The 20,561-nt window shown below is 41.7% G+C and overlaps 1 protein-coding gene across 9 annotated transcripts in view; it reads left to right on the top strand.

The window, feature by feature from the left end:
- LOC141776438 (disco-interacting protein 2 homolog C) overlaps window positions 1–20,561 on the top strand; it is a 214,947-nt gene that overhangs the window by 131,377 nt on the left and 63,009 nt on the right. For 8 of the 9 annotated variants that reach the window (XM_074650041.1, XM_074650044.1, XM_074650043.1 and 5 more), the window contains exons 6-8: window positions 12,998–13,147; window positions 18,308–18,427; window positions 18,944–19,141. In XM_074650041.1, the coding sequence (XP_074506142.1) occupies window positions 12,998–13,147; window positions 18,308–18,427; window positions 18,944–19,141 (468 nt within the window). The remainder of the gene's footprint in view (window positions 1–12,997; window positions 13,148–18,307; window positions 18,428–18,943; window positions 19,142–20,561) is intronic. The other variant, XM_074650042.1, reaches the window with a different exon arrangement.

Here is a 20,561-nt window from a genome sequence, read left to right as displayed (position 1 = left end):
ACAGTAGTGGGTGGGTGGGTGGGCTCACTGTGTTTGAAGTGTAAATGTGTGAACTGTGGATGTTGGGTGGTGACGTGTGTTTATCTGGAGGGTCGTATCTTGTTGTGTACAGTGCTTCTGCTTCCTGTGTTAACTTTAGTCTGTTTATTATCTCTCTTTGCTTTGTGTCACATGTCTGAAATGACGGCAGCTCTACTTTTTGGATTTTCTATTTACTTACTTTTATGGAAACTTAATCTTAATCTCACAGTCCTGCTTTTTAAAATACATTTAAGATCATATTTAGCCTTCAGATTTCTTTCCTCTTTAAGGAAACATTTTTTTTGGTCATTATTATTGAATTTTTTTGCATGACAACAGTATTGTTGATACTCCAAAGTCCACTGAAAACATGTGCTATGTTTCATGGTCTACAGGAGCAGAGAATCAGATCTGTCATGATGCTCTTTTGGTCATTTTGTTGTCTCTTCGCATCCATTTGGTTTTTGCCAGACCAACATGAGAAACCAAAGCTTGGGATATACTTTTTTCTGACTAAAAATTACATGGAAATACAATCTTTAATATTTTTTTCACTATCCTGTGACAAATAATGTATCTTTAAAACATCAACTTTTAATGACCAGCCCTGTTATTCAGATAATCCAGTGTTTTTTTTTTCAAGATTTCTTTTTATTAGCGAAAGGCTTATTTTACAATTCAATTCCAACGTGTATCAATATTACTGTTTTGTTTTTAAAACAAATATTGAAAACAAGAAAATTAAATTAAATTAAATTAAATTAAATTAAATTAAATTAAATTAAATTAAATTAAATTAAATAATGAATAATTAATTATAGAAAAATGAAATGTGGTAATGATATATTATTGATAATGAACCTATCCTTGTATCAAATATACTTTATCTACATAATAAAAATATAATGAGTAAATAAAAATATAAGGTTCATTCAAAGTAATGATTGAAATAATAAAGAAAAAGAAAAAGAAAATAAAATAAATAAATAAAAACATATAAAAAAAATACATATTCAATAAAATGTATATAAATAATAAACACACGTATTTAGTGTACATACACGTTTATAAATCTGAATGCGTCAGTAGCAATCTGTCAGTCTTCGTCTGGGGGCAGTAGCCTATTAAAAACTACAGAACCGAAAGAGGCGTTCATGGGGCGTTTGGGAAGACGCAGGTGAGCGAGACAAACCGGGTCCATCCCCCGTGAGTTGATAAATGTGGTGATTATGATGATGCAGTTCATATTACACCTGTTCCCCTTTAAAACTAAAGCCTGGAGGATTTACAAAGGAACATTCAAACGTACAAACCACAGGACAGATTGTGAACTCCTCACCACACTCCTGCATAGCTGAAAGGGCACCAACACTACAGCAGGGTGGAAGTTCCTTTCCCACTGCTTCTCCCGCTGTTAGCTGAGGTAACGTCGTGACTAAATGCTAAATTGTTTTCATGCTGGTATCCAGCTCTGAAGATAATGCACGGACAGACACAGAGAGCCCCCCCGCCGGCTCCACCCAGCCGGCGTTCGGCTCTTCCACAGCTCAGATGTGACGGGAGAGGAACTGTGTGTGCGGTGCTGCTGGTTCGCTGGTTTGTTTGTTTCCACTGATTTCCTGTGTCACCTGTTCCCCGCAGTCTCAAATTAGCAAAGTCAGAATAGATGTTTCCAAAGGAGCAGCTGCTCAAAGCATGTGGGCCTCCGCAGAACGGCACTCAGTCTGGTCTAAAGGCAAGGCAAGGTTATTTAAATAGCAGCAACAAGGCAAATCAAAGTGCTTTACACAAAATGTCAAAAAGCATCGACACAAAGAGCAAAAGGAACACATCAAAAAACAACATTCAAATATAATTAAAAACAGCCAGTAAAGAGCCAAGAGAATAAAATTAAAACATGCTAAAATAGAATAAGACGTAAAAATAATACAAGAATTAAAGTGTAAGAAATGACTAATTATTTGGTTTGAGAATAAACTGAGAAAGATGGTGAAGATACCGGAGGAAAACCTGTTGCCGTTGTTTGAGCTGTTAGCACCGTTAGCTGTGAGGCTCAGCCGTCTCCGTGTTGAGAGCCGTGTGGAGGCAATAGATATGCTCTGAATTTCTCTACAGAGAGGCAAAGTCCCGCCCCTTCCGGTGGTTTTTGTAAGTCGAGAAAGTCTACTTCAACTACATTTTTCAAAGGAAATCTATTTGTGAACCTCCACCTACTTGTGTGGCTTCTTTTGAGACTGTTTTACCGTGCTGTTTTCACACAAAATACACAAATTCAGTGACTCGAAAAACGTCTCATAAAACACAATGCACAAATAAATGCAGAGGGATTTCGTAAATAGATAAATCTCCATCTGTATCTGTTGTAATTTACAACTTGTATATCATCATTTGTAAATTCAATTCAATTCAATTTATTTTTATATAGCGTCAAATCATAACAGAAGTTATCTTGAGACGCTTTTTATATAGAGCAGGTCTAGACCGTACTCTATAGTTTAGAGACCCAACAATAGAACACACCAAGAGCATTGCATTGCACAACAGTTGTATGAACACATTGTCATCCATCCATTATCTGTAACCGCTTATCCTATTCAGGGTCCACCAGCTAACCAACCGACCAGCTAACAGTGGGCGGAGGTGGAGTTGGTTTGGTAGATTTTGTCTGCTTTATGTGTTCATTCAGTCTTTTGTCCAGACTCCTCTTTGGTTGTAGTTTATAGTTTGGTTTCTAGATGTTTCATAGCAATCTCTGACAGTTACACATTTCCATTACATCACATCATTGTTGTACATTTATCAATTGGCGTAAAAGTTTCATTGAGTCTTTTCTTTTTGTTTATCACAGAGGAAATCCTGTCGTTGTGCACACGTGTGACCTACAGCTCTGTTTCTCATTTCCTTGTCCGGGGCCAAAGCAGCAGGTCTCCAGTGTGTGTGTGTGTGTGTGTGTGTGTGTGCGTGTGTGTGTGTGTGCGTGTGTGTGTGTGTGTTAATACTTCAGAGAGATCGTTTTGCGTACGGCCTCGTTTTTCATCCAGCTCTTATCGGAGCAGCTCGGCCTGTATCGTGCAGATAACTTTCTGTTCCCTCTCCCCGATCTGTCGTCACTCCTTTCATCCCTTTTACGGGATCGTTGTGGACGATCTGGTTGTTCTGGTTGACTTTTGGCTTCTGAGTTTAGGTTCGACAGAGCGCACTGTGTTTGTGACACCTGGTGCCTCTTTTGTTTCAGATAACGGCACTAAGTGCTTGTTTGTGCTGCTGTTGCTATGTGATTATTGAAAACCCTTTAGAGACACATGGTGCTCTTTGAAAGTTGAAATATTTCTAATCTCAAGCACCTGAGAGCAATAAAATAAACACAAATACAGATTCTACGTTGCCCCTTAGTATATTGATGATTGATTTGATTTAAATGTCAGGTACAGATCTAGTCTTTTCACAAAAAGTACTAGCTATACTATAACGGCATGCAATTCTGTATTATAAAAAAACTGACTTGCAAACATGTATGTATATATTTTTTTCCTATAGCATGATAAAGTTTAAGAGTAGTTTAACAAGGCTGATGTGTATTTTAAGGTAGATTTGTCTGGATATATACAGTATAACGCTGTGTTCAAGACTCCAGCGCTGTTAAAGTGAGGTTCCTGAATGACCTACGACTTGACACCACTTTTCAAGATCCCCCCTCCCTTCTTGTTCCTCACATGCAGGCCTTTTAACCCACCTCTCCTTGAGGAGGAGGAGGAGGGCCGTGCCAGCTGGCACGGTAGAGAATGGAAACTCTGGGCCACGACGCTCCGGTAAGTTGAGATCGGAGCATGGCTGGCAGAGAGAAGAAGCAGGGTCAGTCTCCTGCCATCCCTCGGCTCACGGCAGGGATGCTGAATTTTCCCCTTCATAAGTTTCAGTGACTCTTCCCCCCCCGCCCCCGAGTGTCCTCCGTCATATGCTTGCTGTTCGAGTCGTGCCCCTCGTTGGTTGTTCCCTGCTAAGTCAACTTATGCTTAGCAGTGTTGTGAAAGTGCAGAAGAAAATATATCAATGCTACCCTCACTAGCATTGAGCGTTGCATGAAATTATGTTTTTGTGTGGATTAAAACACAAAACAAGCTGTTGCATTCAGAGTGTGAATTGTTGTTGATGAGGAGAATCAACAATGCTTTTAAAGAGGCTAGATAGCAGCTTGTATGAATGAGTCTTCCCTCTTTTCAAGGTTACTCTGTTTTATTGATTTGACTAATTATGCAGCATGTTTTTTTTAGTTGTTTGCTCAGCCAGAGGCAATCTGCTTTCAGAACGGCTTCTCATCTGAGCCAGAAAGCAGATGGTGGAGGAATGTAGGCCGTCTGCCTGCGTCCTCTTTTTGGTTTAGTGTTTTTTTTTTTTGTTTAAAACAGTATTCTTAAAATGCTGCATCAAAGAATGTTTCACCTGCTTTTGTATGGTTAAGAAAGGTCCTCATTAACAGACTTAATAATATGGACTCACTGTGCACAAAAGAGGTTCAACCTGAAGACTCCATCAGCCAACTCGCTGCTTGGCATGTGAAAAGGCAGCAGCTGACTCTCTCAATTTACTGAAGTGGCTCCCTCCGTTGAGAATACAAAGCGATCCGCACCGAGCATACAGTTAAAGAAAAGGCTGAATACTCGACCTTTTAATCAGCCATTCATCATTGTCAGAAAAAGAACACATATACCCTGAATCCATTAACACCGTTCTGGAAGCGTTCCCATATTCAATGTAATTAAGGCTGCAGTGTTGGGATTGCAGAGCAGCTTAGCCTCCAGGTCGGTGCTGTATATCCGTCAGGGGAACGCTCTCTGGCCTCTGAGGAATAACAGTTCAGCAGCTTATTCATCAGGTGTCTCGTAACGCTGATGTGAGGGAAGTTTTCGCTGCGGGGACGTCATGAGATGCAGAGTTGACTGAGGGTTTCTTCCTACATGAGCTCTCTTGACTTGTAGTTCTATAAATCCTGCCTTCTTTCACTTGAAGTGCAGTTTGGATAAAGTCTGATTTAAAGGCAAGGTATGTTCACTTGTATGGTTCTTTCATCAACAAGGCAATCCAAAGTGCTTTATATGCCGTAAAGGCCCAGACACACCAACCAGATATCAAAGAACTAACCTTTATCTTGGCCAAAAAGTTGCACTCGAACACACCGTTAATACTACAGCCGACGGCCAGTTAACACTCTCCACACCAGCAGGCGGCGGTAGTCTGTATTCATCATTCAAAAAGGGAAACCGGAAGACCGAGGATGGCAGATATACAAGCTGAAAATATTCTAAATATAGCATACTCTTAAACTGATATAGATTTTTTTAGGTGTCTAAAATCCTTTTTGCTGCTCCCGTCCACAGCCGCTTCACCTCGACGTCAGACAGCCCTTTCCGACGGGGAACTGAAGCCGTTATATCGCTCTCTTCAAAGCCACCGGACTCCATTCACAAAAACAGTAATTTTACGTTGCAGAACACAGGAGTTTACATACAACACAACTTTTAAAAACAGCGAACCAACCCTTTCAATTATTTCCAAACTTAGCACAGCTGACGTTGACTCAGCTAGAGCTAGCGTTCACATTATTCATAACCTTATTGATTAGCTTATTGTGGTAACATACGTCACGGCTGAATGGCTGTTTCCATTTGAAAACCCCAGAAAAGAACGCATGGATTGGAATGATCAGATGAGATGAAGCTGAAAAATGAGAAGAGCCTTCTGTGCTTTCCTCACGTCCATTTCTGATCTCATGCACTGATTCGCCTAAGCTAAACAGCCAATCAGAGTGATTTCTCTCACCGACGAGCTCCGCCGCTGATTCGACATGCTGAGTCGTCCAAAAAATCTCTAACCTGGGCAGACCAGAGCCGACGTTGTGGGACACACCGCAAAGACTAGGCTGACAGACGCTCACCGACGACCCCAAACTGGCCGTCGGTGGACCATCAGCTTGGGGGCCTTAACCCTACCACCACCCTCTCCCTGCACCGTCACACTACTAACTACATATCTAGTAAAATGCTGACAGTTCTGCAGATTTCAGTCACTATTTGCGTGCTCGTCTTGATAGACGGACTCACTTATCCACAGAAACGCCTCAACAAGAGTTTTGGGATGTGATGAAGACATTTCAACATGCCACCAGTCGATATCTTAAACCATCAAATCACCTTTAAACCCTCCTTGACCCATGCGGGGGGGAGATGGAAGTGTCCCTGAATCAGCCTCCTTCAGCCGACCTGATTGGTATTCCAGCGGCGAAGGAGGCATTCATCATCATCCTCCTCCTCAGCCAGGGCTGATATTCCTCGCCGTCACACATCATCATAAATACATTCTGATGAGGTCACTGGATACTCGTGCATGTCACACACACACATTCAGATAGATCAACAACACGCGGCTTCATAGAGTGCATGTCTAGCTCGCTGTAGCTCAAACAGACAGCCCAGATGTTGCAGAGACAGAACGTACAGCGTGCTACAGTAATTAGCATGCCTGGGCTGTGCGCTGCAGTATTGATATGCAGTCCATGTCTGGATAAAGAATTCTGTTTGGTCTCGCTGGCGTTGACTCTTCGGTGCTTTGCTGGGAATCATTTCTCTCTCTCTCTTTGTCTCTCCCCTTGTTTCTTCATCCTTCCACTCTCCAGTTTGACTCTTTCTCAGCCTTTCAGATCATGTTCAGTTCAGTCTTAGTCAGCGTTATAGGCATGACTGGATGGAAGAGACATGACATGAATAGAAGAGAACAAACTTTTCCATCTGTTGGTATGTTTGGTATAAAAGTAGGCTCATAGAGCTATACACTAAAAGATGCAGATATCAAACAGGAATGGAGGAAACTGAACAGAACTTAGACACTAAGTTATAGACCCTTTTTGTGTCGACGTCATGATGACGTCACGGTGTTAGCTGGAGGCTAAACAAAGGAAAGACTGGAGGCTAATGGTACGTGTCCACAGCCTCCGTGCTTTCCACGCTCCCCATTCAGTCTATGTAAGCAGCCGCGCAATGCATTCTGGTAGCGCGACGTCGCGATTCGAGAAACGGAGCGTCACAACGCCCGCTCCTCATTTGCATAAAGTTGAGGGCTCGTCTACTTTATGTTAATCACGGGCGTCCGACGCGACTCGCCGCCTCTCGAAACTCCCGAGAATCTTTTAAAATAAACGTTGCTGATCCAAAATAAAGACAGATTCATCAACTGCACGGATTATTTCTCGCCTCAAATGTTTTCAGAAACACATTTCCGTGAACTATTTCCGTGAAATAAGAGAAGAAAGTTTCCAAACGAGCCGCCGTGCTGGTTCCGGTTTGAAAGCTGGGGAAAGCATTCGTCCAATCAGCAATCAAGTGGGGACAGCCTTATGTCTAGTGACACGCCCATCAAGCGTCCAATGTTGGAAAGCTCCGCGTCCCCTCGCAATAAATAACGCCCCTGTGGACACGTACCATAACGCTAGCAGTGGGCTAAAGTTACACATCTAAAATGTCCTCTTGCTGTGTTGTTGGGTGTTAGAATCCAGATATCACAGAGGCTACCGTTGAGATGACAAACTGTGATTCGAAGCTTTAGCAGGCTACAATATCCCGAAACGTTTCAGAGATGGAGAGTAAATGTTGCTAATATTTAGCCTTCTGCTAACAGCAGTCGTGAGCCGTTGGCTGCGGTTAGCTGCCGTTGGCCACCAGCCCGCTGGTCGGACGGCTGGCTGCTTAGCTAGCTTGCCAGTTCCGGAGACAGACAATCTAGCTTACTAACTAACATTAGTCAGCCGTCTCCTCCTCTTGCAGTAGTCTCCAGCGGCGTAGGCGTCGGCTAATCTGATCCTATTGGTTAATGTGAACCTTCTCAACTACCACTGGTGATCCTGGAGAGGGAGTGACAGCACATGTTGAGAGAAACAAGTATTTTCTTCAGCTATTGTTAAAAAAACAAGCCAACAATCCTTGCTTGCGTTAACTAACGAGTTCAGAGAATTATTCTGCCTCCACTTAACGCTCCGCCCGCAGGATACGTCGTCATGGTTACTAACAGAAAAGAGGTCTATAGGCTGCTATATTCAACAGAGACAAGAACACTAGCTGAAGTCCAGTAAATGCAATTTAAAGTAGCCGTTTTATAATGTGAATTTGGCTTAAAAGACTTCTTTATAGTGTTAATTAAGGTAGAATTAGCAACTCAATATACAGCACAAAGTAAGTTTGGTGTGTAGGTAAACATGGGGCGGACTTGGCTGAGGAGCGGTTCAATAATCAGAAGGTCGGTGGTTCGATCCCTTGTAGTAACATGTCCAAGTGTCCTTGGGCAAGATACTGAACCACAAACTGCTGATTGTGAGTGTGTGTGTGAATGTTTATAGCTCCTGCTTACTAGAATAAAGCTTTATATAAATGCAGTCCATTCAGCGTGTACTTATTGTATTTCTCCCAGAGAGAACCAGAGATGATGAAATATTAAGTAAGAGGGAGACTGAGAGATGAGAGCAAAAACACATCTTTGTTCTATCGCTGGCAGTTTGTAGGTTTTGTTTCTTTGGAATACTGAACAACATGTTTAATTCAGTTCGATTGTGTTTGTACGAGTGGAGAGCAGTCAGAGTACATATAAAGTATAAGTATTACCAGCAGACGACTCACAGCATGCAGTATGATTTCATAATACACTATATGACCAAAAGTATGTGGACATTGTGTACTAACTGATATGAAAGAACTATTGAAACAAATTCCTGAATACCTCTCTCCATTCTTTCTGGTTCCCAACCTCTACTTCTTCTTCTACTCTGTTTACTGGTAGATTACAGCCATGCGTAGCCTATAGCGCCAACTTCTGACCAAACGACGCTGTAGCCGAGTTTATTTTCTCCAAACCAGCTGATGGAAACGCATCTAATTCATATTTCTTTTTTTTGCGGCATATCAAAAGTTCATTTAAAATTTGCTTGACAATTGAATGTAAACACGGCTAGTGTTGTTGAGGTCTCCATTTAATCATATGTTTTAGCATTTAGGTCATAGCTAGTGGTGGTGTTGTACTGGAGGTGTTTTTAATATTTTGCCCCCCTCGTACGTAAATAGGGAAGACAAAAAAATAGAACTTGAAAAACGTTTTTTTTAAAGAAATCATCATTAGTGGACTCGGAGACGGAGTGGTTTCTTTGTATACATGAGCAGCCCTTCAAAATAAAAGCATTCAAGTGTAACTTGCTCTGCTGCCTTTCCACTGCGGGAGCCTGAAGTAGTTTGATCCCCTTTATCTTCTGGTCCTTGACTTAAGCAGTGGCGCTGCGTGGAGCGGGGAGGCGAGGGTTCCTCGTTTAAGTCCTCTAAAGTGGCAAGCTCTCTCAGCGTCCGTTTCTCTGAGGTTTTAGAAGTAGCATAAAGAAAACAGGCACACCCTCCACGCTTGATTTCCAATGCACTCAAGTGCATCTCTGAAATGTCAACTTTTCATCAGTAAATTGGTTTTTATCTTTGTCGTAAATACCTTGCACTCCTTCTACTTCTCATTCGTTTATACTTAAATGCATACATATTTATACATGGCTATGTAATGAGGTTCATCTTGTCTTTGATTGACCTTTCTTTATCTCATCTTTGAAAATTGTGGTTGATTATCATGCATATTTTACTTTATGCATATTTTACAGGGCAGTACAGTGTGTTACCAGACTATTGTTTGAATACCTGATGATTTCAAGCTCCCACTCTGCTGAGGTTAGCAAGACACTAATGGTGTTTATCAAATCTGAATGGTTCAGGAAAAGAGACCATTTGGACAACAAACAAAAGATGTGGTTATTGCAATTTTTGTAAGGAGAAATCTTTGAATAGTTTCGGGTTTACAAACAACTATCTTTGACCATTTTTTGTTGACTACGTTTTACTTCTTCTTAAACAAAAAAAAGCAAAATCATGCAACAATTTTGAAACGAGCACAAGACATTTTTGTTGTCAGACACCTACAGTAGGGGTCAACCTCCGGGTCTGACAAGTGAAGCCAATGCTGAAGTGCCTTAAACTAGCATTCTTTCTAACAGCCAGCAGGGGGCGACTCCTCTGGTTGCAAAAAGAAGTCTGATTGACTAGAAGTCTCTGAGAAAATGAGCCTACTTCTCACTTGATTTATTACATCAGTAAACATTGGTAAACATGAATTTATGGTCTCAATCGCTAGTTTCAAGTTTCCGCTACAACCTAAAAATCGCAAGTTGCTTTAATGCATTAAAGAAATTAGTGGCGTTAAAACGAATTTGTGTTAATGCGTTATAATCGCGACAGCCCTACTGCCAACATGTTCCATTGAACTGAGTTGATTGAGACTCAGACTGAATGCAAAAGGCCAGTAAACAACACCGCAGGCTGCACCAACATGCATCCCTTTTTTAGATTCAACACACATCTTCCTCCCCGCATCATTTCATGCTCCGACCACTCAAAGTAAAGATTCCCTCGGGCAGAACAGTAAACACCGTTTGATGTTGTCGAACAGCAGCTGAGCCTCTTGAAAGAGGTAAATGTGAAAAATTTTGAGGCATGGTGGGAGCTTTGAAACATCAGGCGCACCAGATAGGCTGAAACACAATCTAAATGTAGCACAAAACACGGGGGGAGAAACGACTTAAAGAGTGAACGTTATGGTGTGGGTGTTGATGGAAATGGAGTCAGCGAAAGGCGGGCGTCGCAGTTTGTGTCGGTGGGTAGTTTGTGAGTCGTGGTGCTGGTTCTGGTAGATTTTCTCTCTATATTTGTGAAGTGTGTCGGATCACCAAGTCCCAAACATCATTTCCCTGAAGGTTTCTTTGCAGGAAGTCAATGAGAGATCATCCAAACTCCTCACAGTGTGTTTTAGCTCAGCGACTAGTTTCTAAATGCTGCCTGTAGTTTGATAGATAGAGTCCATTAGAGAGTGTAGAATTCATTATTTATAAGTCTGAGAAGAAATAGCTGTATCTTGAAGTCGCTTTAATTGCTGCAAGTTATGAGCTTGATTCTTTTTCTGTTATGTTTTGTTCTTTTCTCTCACCCATGTTTTCTCTCTAATTGGATACAAATATCGAAAGTTTCATCCAACTTTAGATTCAATAGGAATCAGTTTTCTTTTGAAGTCACTGAGCATAAGACATCCCTCAGTTTACATTCATTCATTCATTCATTCATTCATTTATTAGCACAATGATTCACATGGTTTTTGCCCTCAGACTAGTTTACTGAAGAGTACAGCTCGCTGAGACTCATAATCGTCTTTTTTTTCAAATGTTTTCAGCACATGCACGTTAACAGTTAAAGTGACTGTCACATGACCTGACACTTCAACTGCTTTCAGCACGTAGGCCCTGATCACACGGAAGTTGGAAAACGTGATGCACACCGCATCGGGTTTTTTTTGTTGCCCGATCGGACGGAGCGTTATTTGCAGTTTGCTGCATCTTTTTTTAAGATTGTTGCTAGGCAACCACCAAATGAGTGCTAACATAACCTTAAAGCTGCAGTAGGCAGTATATATTTTTGGCATCATTGGGCAAAAATTCCACAATAACCTTTCAGCATATTGTAATTCAAGTGTTGTGAGAGATAACTAGACTTCTGCTCCTCCTCATGGCTCTGTTTTCAGGCTTTAAAAACATCTAGCCTGTGACGGGAGACTTTGGCCAATCACAGGTCATTTCAGAGAGAGAGCGTTCCTATTGGCTGTGCTCCGGCTGCTGGGCGGCGGTGCTTGGTATTTCCTCAACTGATCTCAACATGGCTGCCGGGTCACAAACTTTCTAATTTTACAGCTAAACAGTACACTACAAGATGATTCTGATAACATCTGAGGAGAGAAATAGGCATTACAGTAACAGAATATTGATTCATATTTGATCAGCGCTGCCTAGTTTGACCGTTTGGTCGGAGTTCTTGAGTGATTGACAGCTGCTCAGAGACGGCAAGGCTCCAGCTCGGCTCTGATTGGTCGTTTTCCTCCGGTCTGTGAAATCTTGCAGATGCCGTTAGGAGCACCGGAGGACACAGAGACACATGATTGTTTTTCAGATTACCTGTCTCATGTACTAATGTCAGGATATAGTGACCGTTTTATGAATAAAAAATGATTTTAATCATATTTGCTCCATTTCTACCTACTGCAGCTTTAAAACAAACCATGAACTGTACGCTACCTCAATAGTTAATTGTACAGTTTAAATGAATGAAAACAACTTTCCCAGAATATCAAGTACAGCACTAATTTGCCTCCTGCTGTTTTCTGTTCAGATCAATGGTAACTGCGGTTGGTAAAGTCATACAGCTCCGGGTATCCAGCAAAAGTCACCACAATGAGAAAAAACTGCTAATGACCTCCGCTCTGAGTTTAACTTTATTCAGGGGGCTCCTGTAAAAACATGACGCAACACAAAAGTAGCACGCAAAACACTTCACTCTCATCGAAAACGATTACAAAAAGTCGCCCCGGGCTGCTGAAACACACTCTGTCTGATCAGGGCTTAACATTATTTAACTGACACATCAACTGCTTTCATCACTTACACTTCAAAAAACACATCAACTGGTTTCAGTTCAGCAGTTCAGCTGAAGCTGCTCATTTCAGGGCTTTACACTTCAACTGACACGTCAACTCCTTTAAGTGCTTCTGCTTTACCTGTTTCTGCCAAAAGACAATTCAGAAGGACATTTTTAAATATTTACAGTGTTTACAACGGCAATTTTATCAGAAGTTAGCACATTGAAAGTTGTGTTCTAATCTAAGTCATTATTATTCTTACAACAGTGGGACGTCTATTTGAACTAACTCCATAGTTAACACCAACCTGTCATGTATCCACGCTGTCTGACTCGTCCTGATTGTAAGAGTCCCCGTTAAAAATGTTTTAACAGCAGGATGTGTGGGGGTGTGGGGGAACTAACCAGGCCTTCCTTCCCTCCTCGATCCCCCCCGTTTTCTCACATCCCAGAGAACCACTCTGCCCCTCCAGATGTCACCGGCTACACCAACAACACCTCCGCCGACGGGATCCAGGTGGAGAGAGCCCCCGGCGCCGGCACCGCGGCCCAGAGGCAGACGCCCAAGTACGGCAACGCCGAGCTGATGGAGACCGGAGACGGTGAGTTGATGATCTGGGAGGAGAGTTTAGAGGGTGGCTCAAATAGTTATAGTAACAAAAAGAACCAACATCCATTCATTATCTTCCTTGAATTTTCAGTTCACTCATTAAAAGGTGACAATATTTACATATTTGTTGCTTAGTTGACAGCTTTTAAAGTTTAAATCAGTATAACATGGATCTGAGTTTATGGCATTAACACAAAATCTGACATTTTTGGTGACGAATAAAATGTGAGCAATTCATAAATCTAAAGAGGCAGCAGGTGGTTTGGTTAAAGCGAAGGATTTACGTCTGAGTATCTGAATCAGGGTTCCCATTACATTTATTCAATGCAGATTTTAACCCATTTGTGCCCGTAACTGAACTTTTTCATTTCCTTTGGTGGAAGTCTAAACTATTAGATCTAGTATTTGAGCACATGGGACTCCTGTTTTTGCAAAAGACTCATTATATTTTAGGAAAAAACAGAAGTCCCATGAGCCCAAAGACTAGATATAGTATAAGAAAATGACTGTATCTCAGAAACTACAAGGAGCATAATCAAGTATTTGGTATCGTTGAATATCAAAGATATGCACACACATGCCGTGTGAAAAAAGATTTCATATGGAAAACATGTAATAAACACAAGTTCGCGTTTTCCCGCATAAAATCCTGATTTGACAATTAAAGATGGGGTGGACAATGTTGTAAAGCTAGCATCATTTGAAAGTAACATCGCCTCAGGAGCTCCGTCTAAACCCCCCCCTCCCCTCGGGCTCCTTCCAAGGCAACGCCCCCCCACACACACACACACACACACACATACATGCACGAGCACCGCCGCATCGTAACTACTTCACAGACAGCGGAGAGAGGACCTCAACTCAACAACGCTACCTCATGACAAGTAACCGCGGCAGTGCTACTGCAGGGCTGAGTTTTCTCTTCCATTCTCGACGCGCTTTGAGTTCAGGCTGGTGCACGCCAAGGGTAGAGTACGAGCAGGGAGACATCTAATTGGTTCTTTCCAAGCGCACCGCGTGGCAGTGATTGGTAGACGGCTACAGATGACGGCTCTTTTCCAGTCCTTTTTCAGAGCTCATCAGTAATGGATCGCTGTCGGGGTGTAAAGACCATTTCAACCAATATAGCAGATAGTGTATACTGGAGAACATCCTCAACCCTGCCTTTAATAAAAGTATGATTTTTCATGTGATCGAAAAATTTCAAAGTTTTACTGCCCAAATTGTGTCCGTACCAAATTTCAAGACTTTTGACCAATCATAACAAATGTTGTGGCATTTTACCTCATCATACTAAATCTAAGTTTTTGGGCACGAACGGGTTAATGCACCGAGTCGTAAATATTAACTTGAAGTCGTTTGTTTTATGTTGATTAAGAAAGTCAACGACACATTGAACATGTGAACACATGACCTTTGACCTTTGGGTAGAGCTGCATCACAGCTTCATTTCCAAAAACTGGTGCGTCAGAATCAGTCCGAGTTCATTTTAGGGGGATTTTTGTCTTCAGATGAAACCGAGAGAATCTAAAGACAAGAAAATCAGGTCTTGAAAGACTTGTTAAACATCCAGACTTTCTTATGTTCTGCAGGGCTGATTATTCACTCTAAATACAACTCACTTCCTTTTACTTAAGTTTCATTCTTCCCTGATTGTGACCTCCGCCGAGCTGCTGATTGGAGGACTTGTGAGTCATGTGTAAACGTATTGTGGACCAGCTGTTGTGTCTGTTCAGCAGCCTCCGGCCCGACTCTGTGGTCTGACATGTGATGAGGATTCACGTGTTGAGTGTTTTTAATCTGAGGAAACATGAAAGCTTCACATTTAATAGTCTGACTGGGAGAAAGAGTCACTCGGGTGCTCTTATACTAGACGGACCTGCAGCTGCTCTGATACAGTCTTAATGTGTCTTCTTTGTTTCATGTGAAGGATGTTGTTGAAGCTTAGAAAACGTTTTGCAGTTTTTTTGGTCAGGTGAAGTAAAGTTTTAAAAAGAAAACATCTCTACCAACTCGCTTTTAATGACGGTCTTTACCTACGTACAGTATTTACTGGCTGGACCGCCGAGGGCCAGCCCTACAAACGCAAAAGTCTGTCACTGACTGAGTGATGAAGTTAAACGTCGGCCGAGTGTTGGCCGTTGCTCTTTCAAAATGAAAAGGCAGGAACAGTCCTTTGTTTACTTTTTCAGGGGGGGCGTGTCAGCGGTTTCACTCCCAGCATTAGACGCTTGATTGGCTGCCACCGTAGACACTCTGCACCTGATTGGACGAACGCTTTCCCTCCGTGGGCTGCCGCTCCCTGCTTTCAAACCGGAACCAACATGGCGGCTCGTTTGAAAACGTTCTTCTCTTATATCACGAAAATAGTTCACCGAAATATGTTTCTGAAAACATTTTATAGCCATGCAGTTGCTAACTCGTCTTTATTTTAGATCAACAACAGTTAGTTAAAAAGTTTCTCAGGAGTTTCCAGATGCGGCGAGTCGCGTCCGACGCCCGTGATTTGCATAAAGTAGCCTAGACCTCAACTTTATGCAAATGAGGAGCAGCCAACGTGACGCCCCGTCTCTCGAATCGGGGCCTAACCCTTTGTGGAGTAATTCATGATGGTTCAGTGTAGATATTTCTGTAAGACGTCAGTTTGCTGGTTCATAGTTTCATAAGTCCTTCTCTCGAGGGTCGTGACGCCGCAGCAGATGGAGTTGTTCATCAGACGCTGTGATCGCTGCCGACGTGGAAGGAGATGTTGAACGCAGCTCAGGGCGGAGCAGCTTGACAGATCAGGTGCCAGAGTTTACAGATGGGAGCTTATCGGGATGTTTGGCTGAAAGAGGATTTCACCATCTTTGTATTATGTTGCTCACAATAGCTCTTGTGCCTTTTTGTTTTTAGAGATTTAGACTTTTAGATTTTTAAGGATTTAACCTTTGAGTCACTGTGTGAGAAGGACTTGTTTTGCCCCTTTGTTTGGAGGCATTTCTCTGCTATTACTGACCTATAAAACAATTCTTAATCACATTCACACTCAGTTCTTGCTTGTAAAATTGATTTTATTTTTGATCAGATAAAAAGAGTCTCAGCCAGACATATTGTAAAATGCATTATAGTCTGCCAATATTCTTTATCGCCATCATTTATTTTATTATTTTAACAAAAAAAAATCTTAAAAACTGCAATATCTTCTAGAGCTACCCCCCTCTTAGTAGATTAGTCGACTAATCAGTCGTATTGGCGTTAGTCGACTAAGATTTCTTTAGTCGATTAGTCATTTTTTATGCTTTTTTCATACTGAATGACTTATTTCCAAGAAACGTATGAGCACATCTCTGGTAAACGAGTTAAAGTGATGCTTTTGTGTGATTCTTTGTGGAGAAACTCAGTTTCACAGATCTGTCGATTAAATCAACTAATCAATTAGTCGACAAAATCATGAGTGTTGGTCGACTAAGAATATGTTTTGGTTGAGGGCAGCCCTAATATCTTCTTTGCAGCACTTTGTCTCTTGCTTTCTGACCAACAACTTTTAGTTTTGTACTTCTTAACATTTAATGAACTTTCATTGAATGTTTATGCTATTCCTCTTCTGATTTCTGCTCCATCGGACCCCGGCTGCCTTTGCAGAAACTCCCAATATATGCCGTTGTTGGAAATTGAAATGTGTTCAAAATTATAGATGTGGGGTGATATTGAATATTAAATAAATGCAGACGTGAGGGGACGAGAATTAGCATAGCAGAGTTGAAAGTCAATTTAGTACTTATTTATAGCTCATCTTGCATTCAGTGTGAACACACAACCCGTTCTCACTCCCGACTTATCAAATACAGCCTTTTGGTCAGCGCCCCTCGGCATCGTAGACCGACGTACGGAGGCGCCCTTTAGCGAACTAACTCCAATGTAAACCCACCCGGGCGGGAGGGAGGGAGGGAGGAGTGGTGGGGTGGACGGGTCAAACAAACACAAGACTTTCAACCAGGACACCTCTGTTTGTGTCCCGTGTGAACAGACTTAATTTGTCGCATGAGTTATTAGTATCTTAAGTCCTGTGAGTTGCTAGTCAGTGAAGTTAACATCAACCACGACCGTTTCCTAACCCTCACTAAGTGGTTTTGTTACCTAAATCTAACTTCCTGGGAAAAAGGAAGTTAATTTTGAAAGGACACTATGCATGTAACAAACGTATATTGACACGCCGTCCCTAGTCCGTCCAAAAGTAACGCAAGAGGGGTACCCCGTGTGTCGGTCTCCGATGCCGAGGGGCACTGACCTAGCAGCGGTATTTGACGAGTTGGGAGGGGGAATGTATTGGAACAAACCATCTGACTGTTAAAATGTGAAACAGTTCGGCACTGAATATCAACAAAACTTAGATTGTGTTTGTTCTTTATGTGTTCACCCATGAAGATTTCTTCATCCCAGCTTGATGGAGACTGAAACAAAAAGTTCACCAGAGGATTGAGGGATAAGAATGAACCTCTGGTTGTTCCATCCAGAGACATAAACTACCTGCCAGTACACCCACTTCTTCATGGTCATTTTGCCAAACATCACTTTACACATCATCCAGCTGCCAAAACATCTATTTGCCTCCAGATCTTCCATCCCACCTCTCCATCACAAATCTTATTTTTTCCTTTATTGCATCTCCATTGTAATCTCCATGGTGATATACTTTAATTTACTTACAATTGATTCCTATTCCTTCGCTTCTTACCTTTCAAGGGAGACCAAATATATGCATATAGGCCTTATGGTTGAGGAGCAGGTCCTGATTCATTTGGGTCGTTATTTTAGGCGTTTTAAATTAAAATATTCACGTTTTTTAAGAGGTTAAAGCTCCACTCTCACAGTCACAGTTGGGTTTAAAATCAGCCTTAATGAAAGAGCAATTTGTTCCTCATCTCGCATGCCGTATTCATCTCTGCCATCACGGAGCGTCGTGTTCAACGGCGGCTCCGCTGATTGCTCACTCGAGGAAAAAAAGGTGCCACTTTAATGTAGATTTAAAACTTGTGGATGTTTTATTAGAGCTTAAGGCGAACAGGGAAACGAGTACTTCAACACCTGTGAGAGCACAACTAGGAGTTTAGTCGAGGACATACCTTAATGTGTGTGTGTGTGTGTGTGTGTGTGTGTTCGTCCTCTGCAGGCGTTCCAGTCAGCAGCAGAGTTTCAGCCAAAATCCAGCAGCTCGTCAACACGCTGAAGAGACCCAAACGGCCGCCGCTGAGAGAGTTCTTTGTCGACGACTTTGAGGAGCTTCTGGAAGGTAATAACTTCATTACCTTTATTTTGAAAATATAAACACTTTATAATAACCATCATTTATAAATGGTAAATTGATAGTTAATTCAACTTTAATATTTTACTGTTAACAAACAATGAAATAAGATAATAGACTGAAAAACAGTTGAGAAGCTGCTCAATAATCCACACAACTAAATCACTCGAGTCTTTATTCTCTAATATCTGCTGCGACAAAGACAGAAACTAACTGATGCATATTTCTTTTTGTTTCCAGCATCAAAAGCCCAGAAGTTAATTCATAATTTAAGCATGAATAGTAAATGTTGGACAGACTGAGCTTGTTATCAAACCGGTATTTTGAGTGATTAAAAGCTTGATTCCTTCCAACGAGCATTCTCTCTGTGATCCAGCAATTATAAAAACACGGAGTAAATGCTGCAGTACTTTTTATAAATCACATAAGAGGAAGCTGACTCTTAATTCAGACAACATTCTGTATCATAATGGTATTTCAATCTCTTCTGTTATCCTCCTCCAGTCCAGCAGCCAGACCCCAACCAGCCCAAGGCGGAGGGGGCCCAGATGGTGGCCATGCGGGGCGAGCAGTTGGGCGTGGTGACCAACTGGCCGCCGTCTCTGGAGGCGGCCCTGCAGAGGTGGGGCACCATCTCTCCGAAGGCCCCCTGCCTCACCACCATGGACACCAACGGCAAGCCGCTCTACGTGCTCACCTACGGTAAGCTGAGAACTCGCTGCACTTTTTATGGGATAGAAGAGAAACACTTTTCAGCTCAGTTGTCATATAGACGTTTTCATTTTTTACTCTATAGCTTTGGGCTTTTCTTGCGAAACAAGTAAGTTGTTGTAACATTGCAGTGCCTAATGCCAAATTTGGGGTTTTCAGGAGCAACTGAAAGTGGCATCGTTGAAGTATTTTGATTTAAAGCAGGATTTTGATAGGATTTTCTTTGACAAATATAACAGGCTGTTCTCATACACCTTTTGTAGCTAAACCTACTCAATTTATCCTCATACAACAGTTCGTATGATATCTTACCAAACAGTTATTCCTCCTTATTTGTGTGTTTTCCTAAGAATGTTCAGGAACACGTGTCCGCTTGTTACAGGCATACAGTCTTTTCAAAATAAACTTCCGTATTGACAGGAAACAACTTCCTGTAGTACAAAACTACGTAGTTAGCTTTTGGAAAAGATCGTGGTTTGGGTTAAAATAACTCCGGAAGTACGTAACTTACGTGACAAATGAATCAACGTTGACTTCTGGTTTCACACGGGACACAAACGCCGGTCTCCTGGGCAAAAGTCCAGTATTTTTTGACCCACCCATCCACCCCGACCTCCTTTCTACGTGGTGTTTGTCAGTCTTTAAACTTCCTGGTTCACGATTACGTGAATTACACACAAATTGATTTTGTGGAATCTACAAGAATTACAGTGCATTACTTTTCGTACTACGAACAATTTATGAGAACAGCATGACCCATGAAAAGTAATGCACTGAACCAGGAAGTATAAAGAGCGACAAATGCTGCGTATGGAGGAGGTCAGGGTGGATGGATGGGTCAAAAAATACCAAACCTTCCCCCAGGAGACCGGCATTTGTGTCCCGTGTGAAACCAGAAGTCAGCGATGATTTATTTGTCACGTAACTTCCGTAGTTATTTTAACCCAAACCACGATCTTTGCCTAAACTCAAGGAAGTTGTTTGCTGTGAAGACGGAAGTTTATTTTGAAAAGACTGTATGCATGTAACATGCAGAAATTGACACTCGAGAACGAACAAAAAATGAGGAATCATTTTCATAAGATATCATATGAATAGTTGTATGAGGATACGCTAAATATAACATATATGTTCTTCGAATTCGATTTTTTTTCCCACTAAAGAAATGCACCAACTTTCCGAAATGATAAATACCTACAGTAAACACCGGCAGTCAAACAAGAACTTTGTCTAAATAAAATAGTCTCATAAATCATTGATCATAAATCAGATCATAAAATAAGTGAACACGATTACAGATCTGACCAGATGTTTGATGCCAGCTGTCAGACAGTTTTCAATAATCTGTGTGCACCAGATGTGTGAGAGAGTTTGTTCTGAAATATGGCATCGTGTCCTCTGTGAGTTTTTA

The sequence above is a fragment of the Sebastes fasciatus genome, chromosome 11 (genome assembly GCF_043250625.1).
Source record: "Sebastes fasciatus isolate fSebFas1 chromosome 11, fSebFas1.pri, whole genome shotgun sequence".
Taxonomy (NCBI): domain Eukaryota; kingdom Metazoa; phylum Chordata; class Actinopteri; order Perciformes; family Sebastidae; genus Sebastes; species Sebastes fasciatus.
Note: the sequence above shows the minus strand (reverse complement) of the source record. Positions and strands in the feature narration are given on the sequence as shown.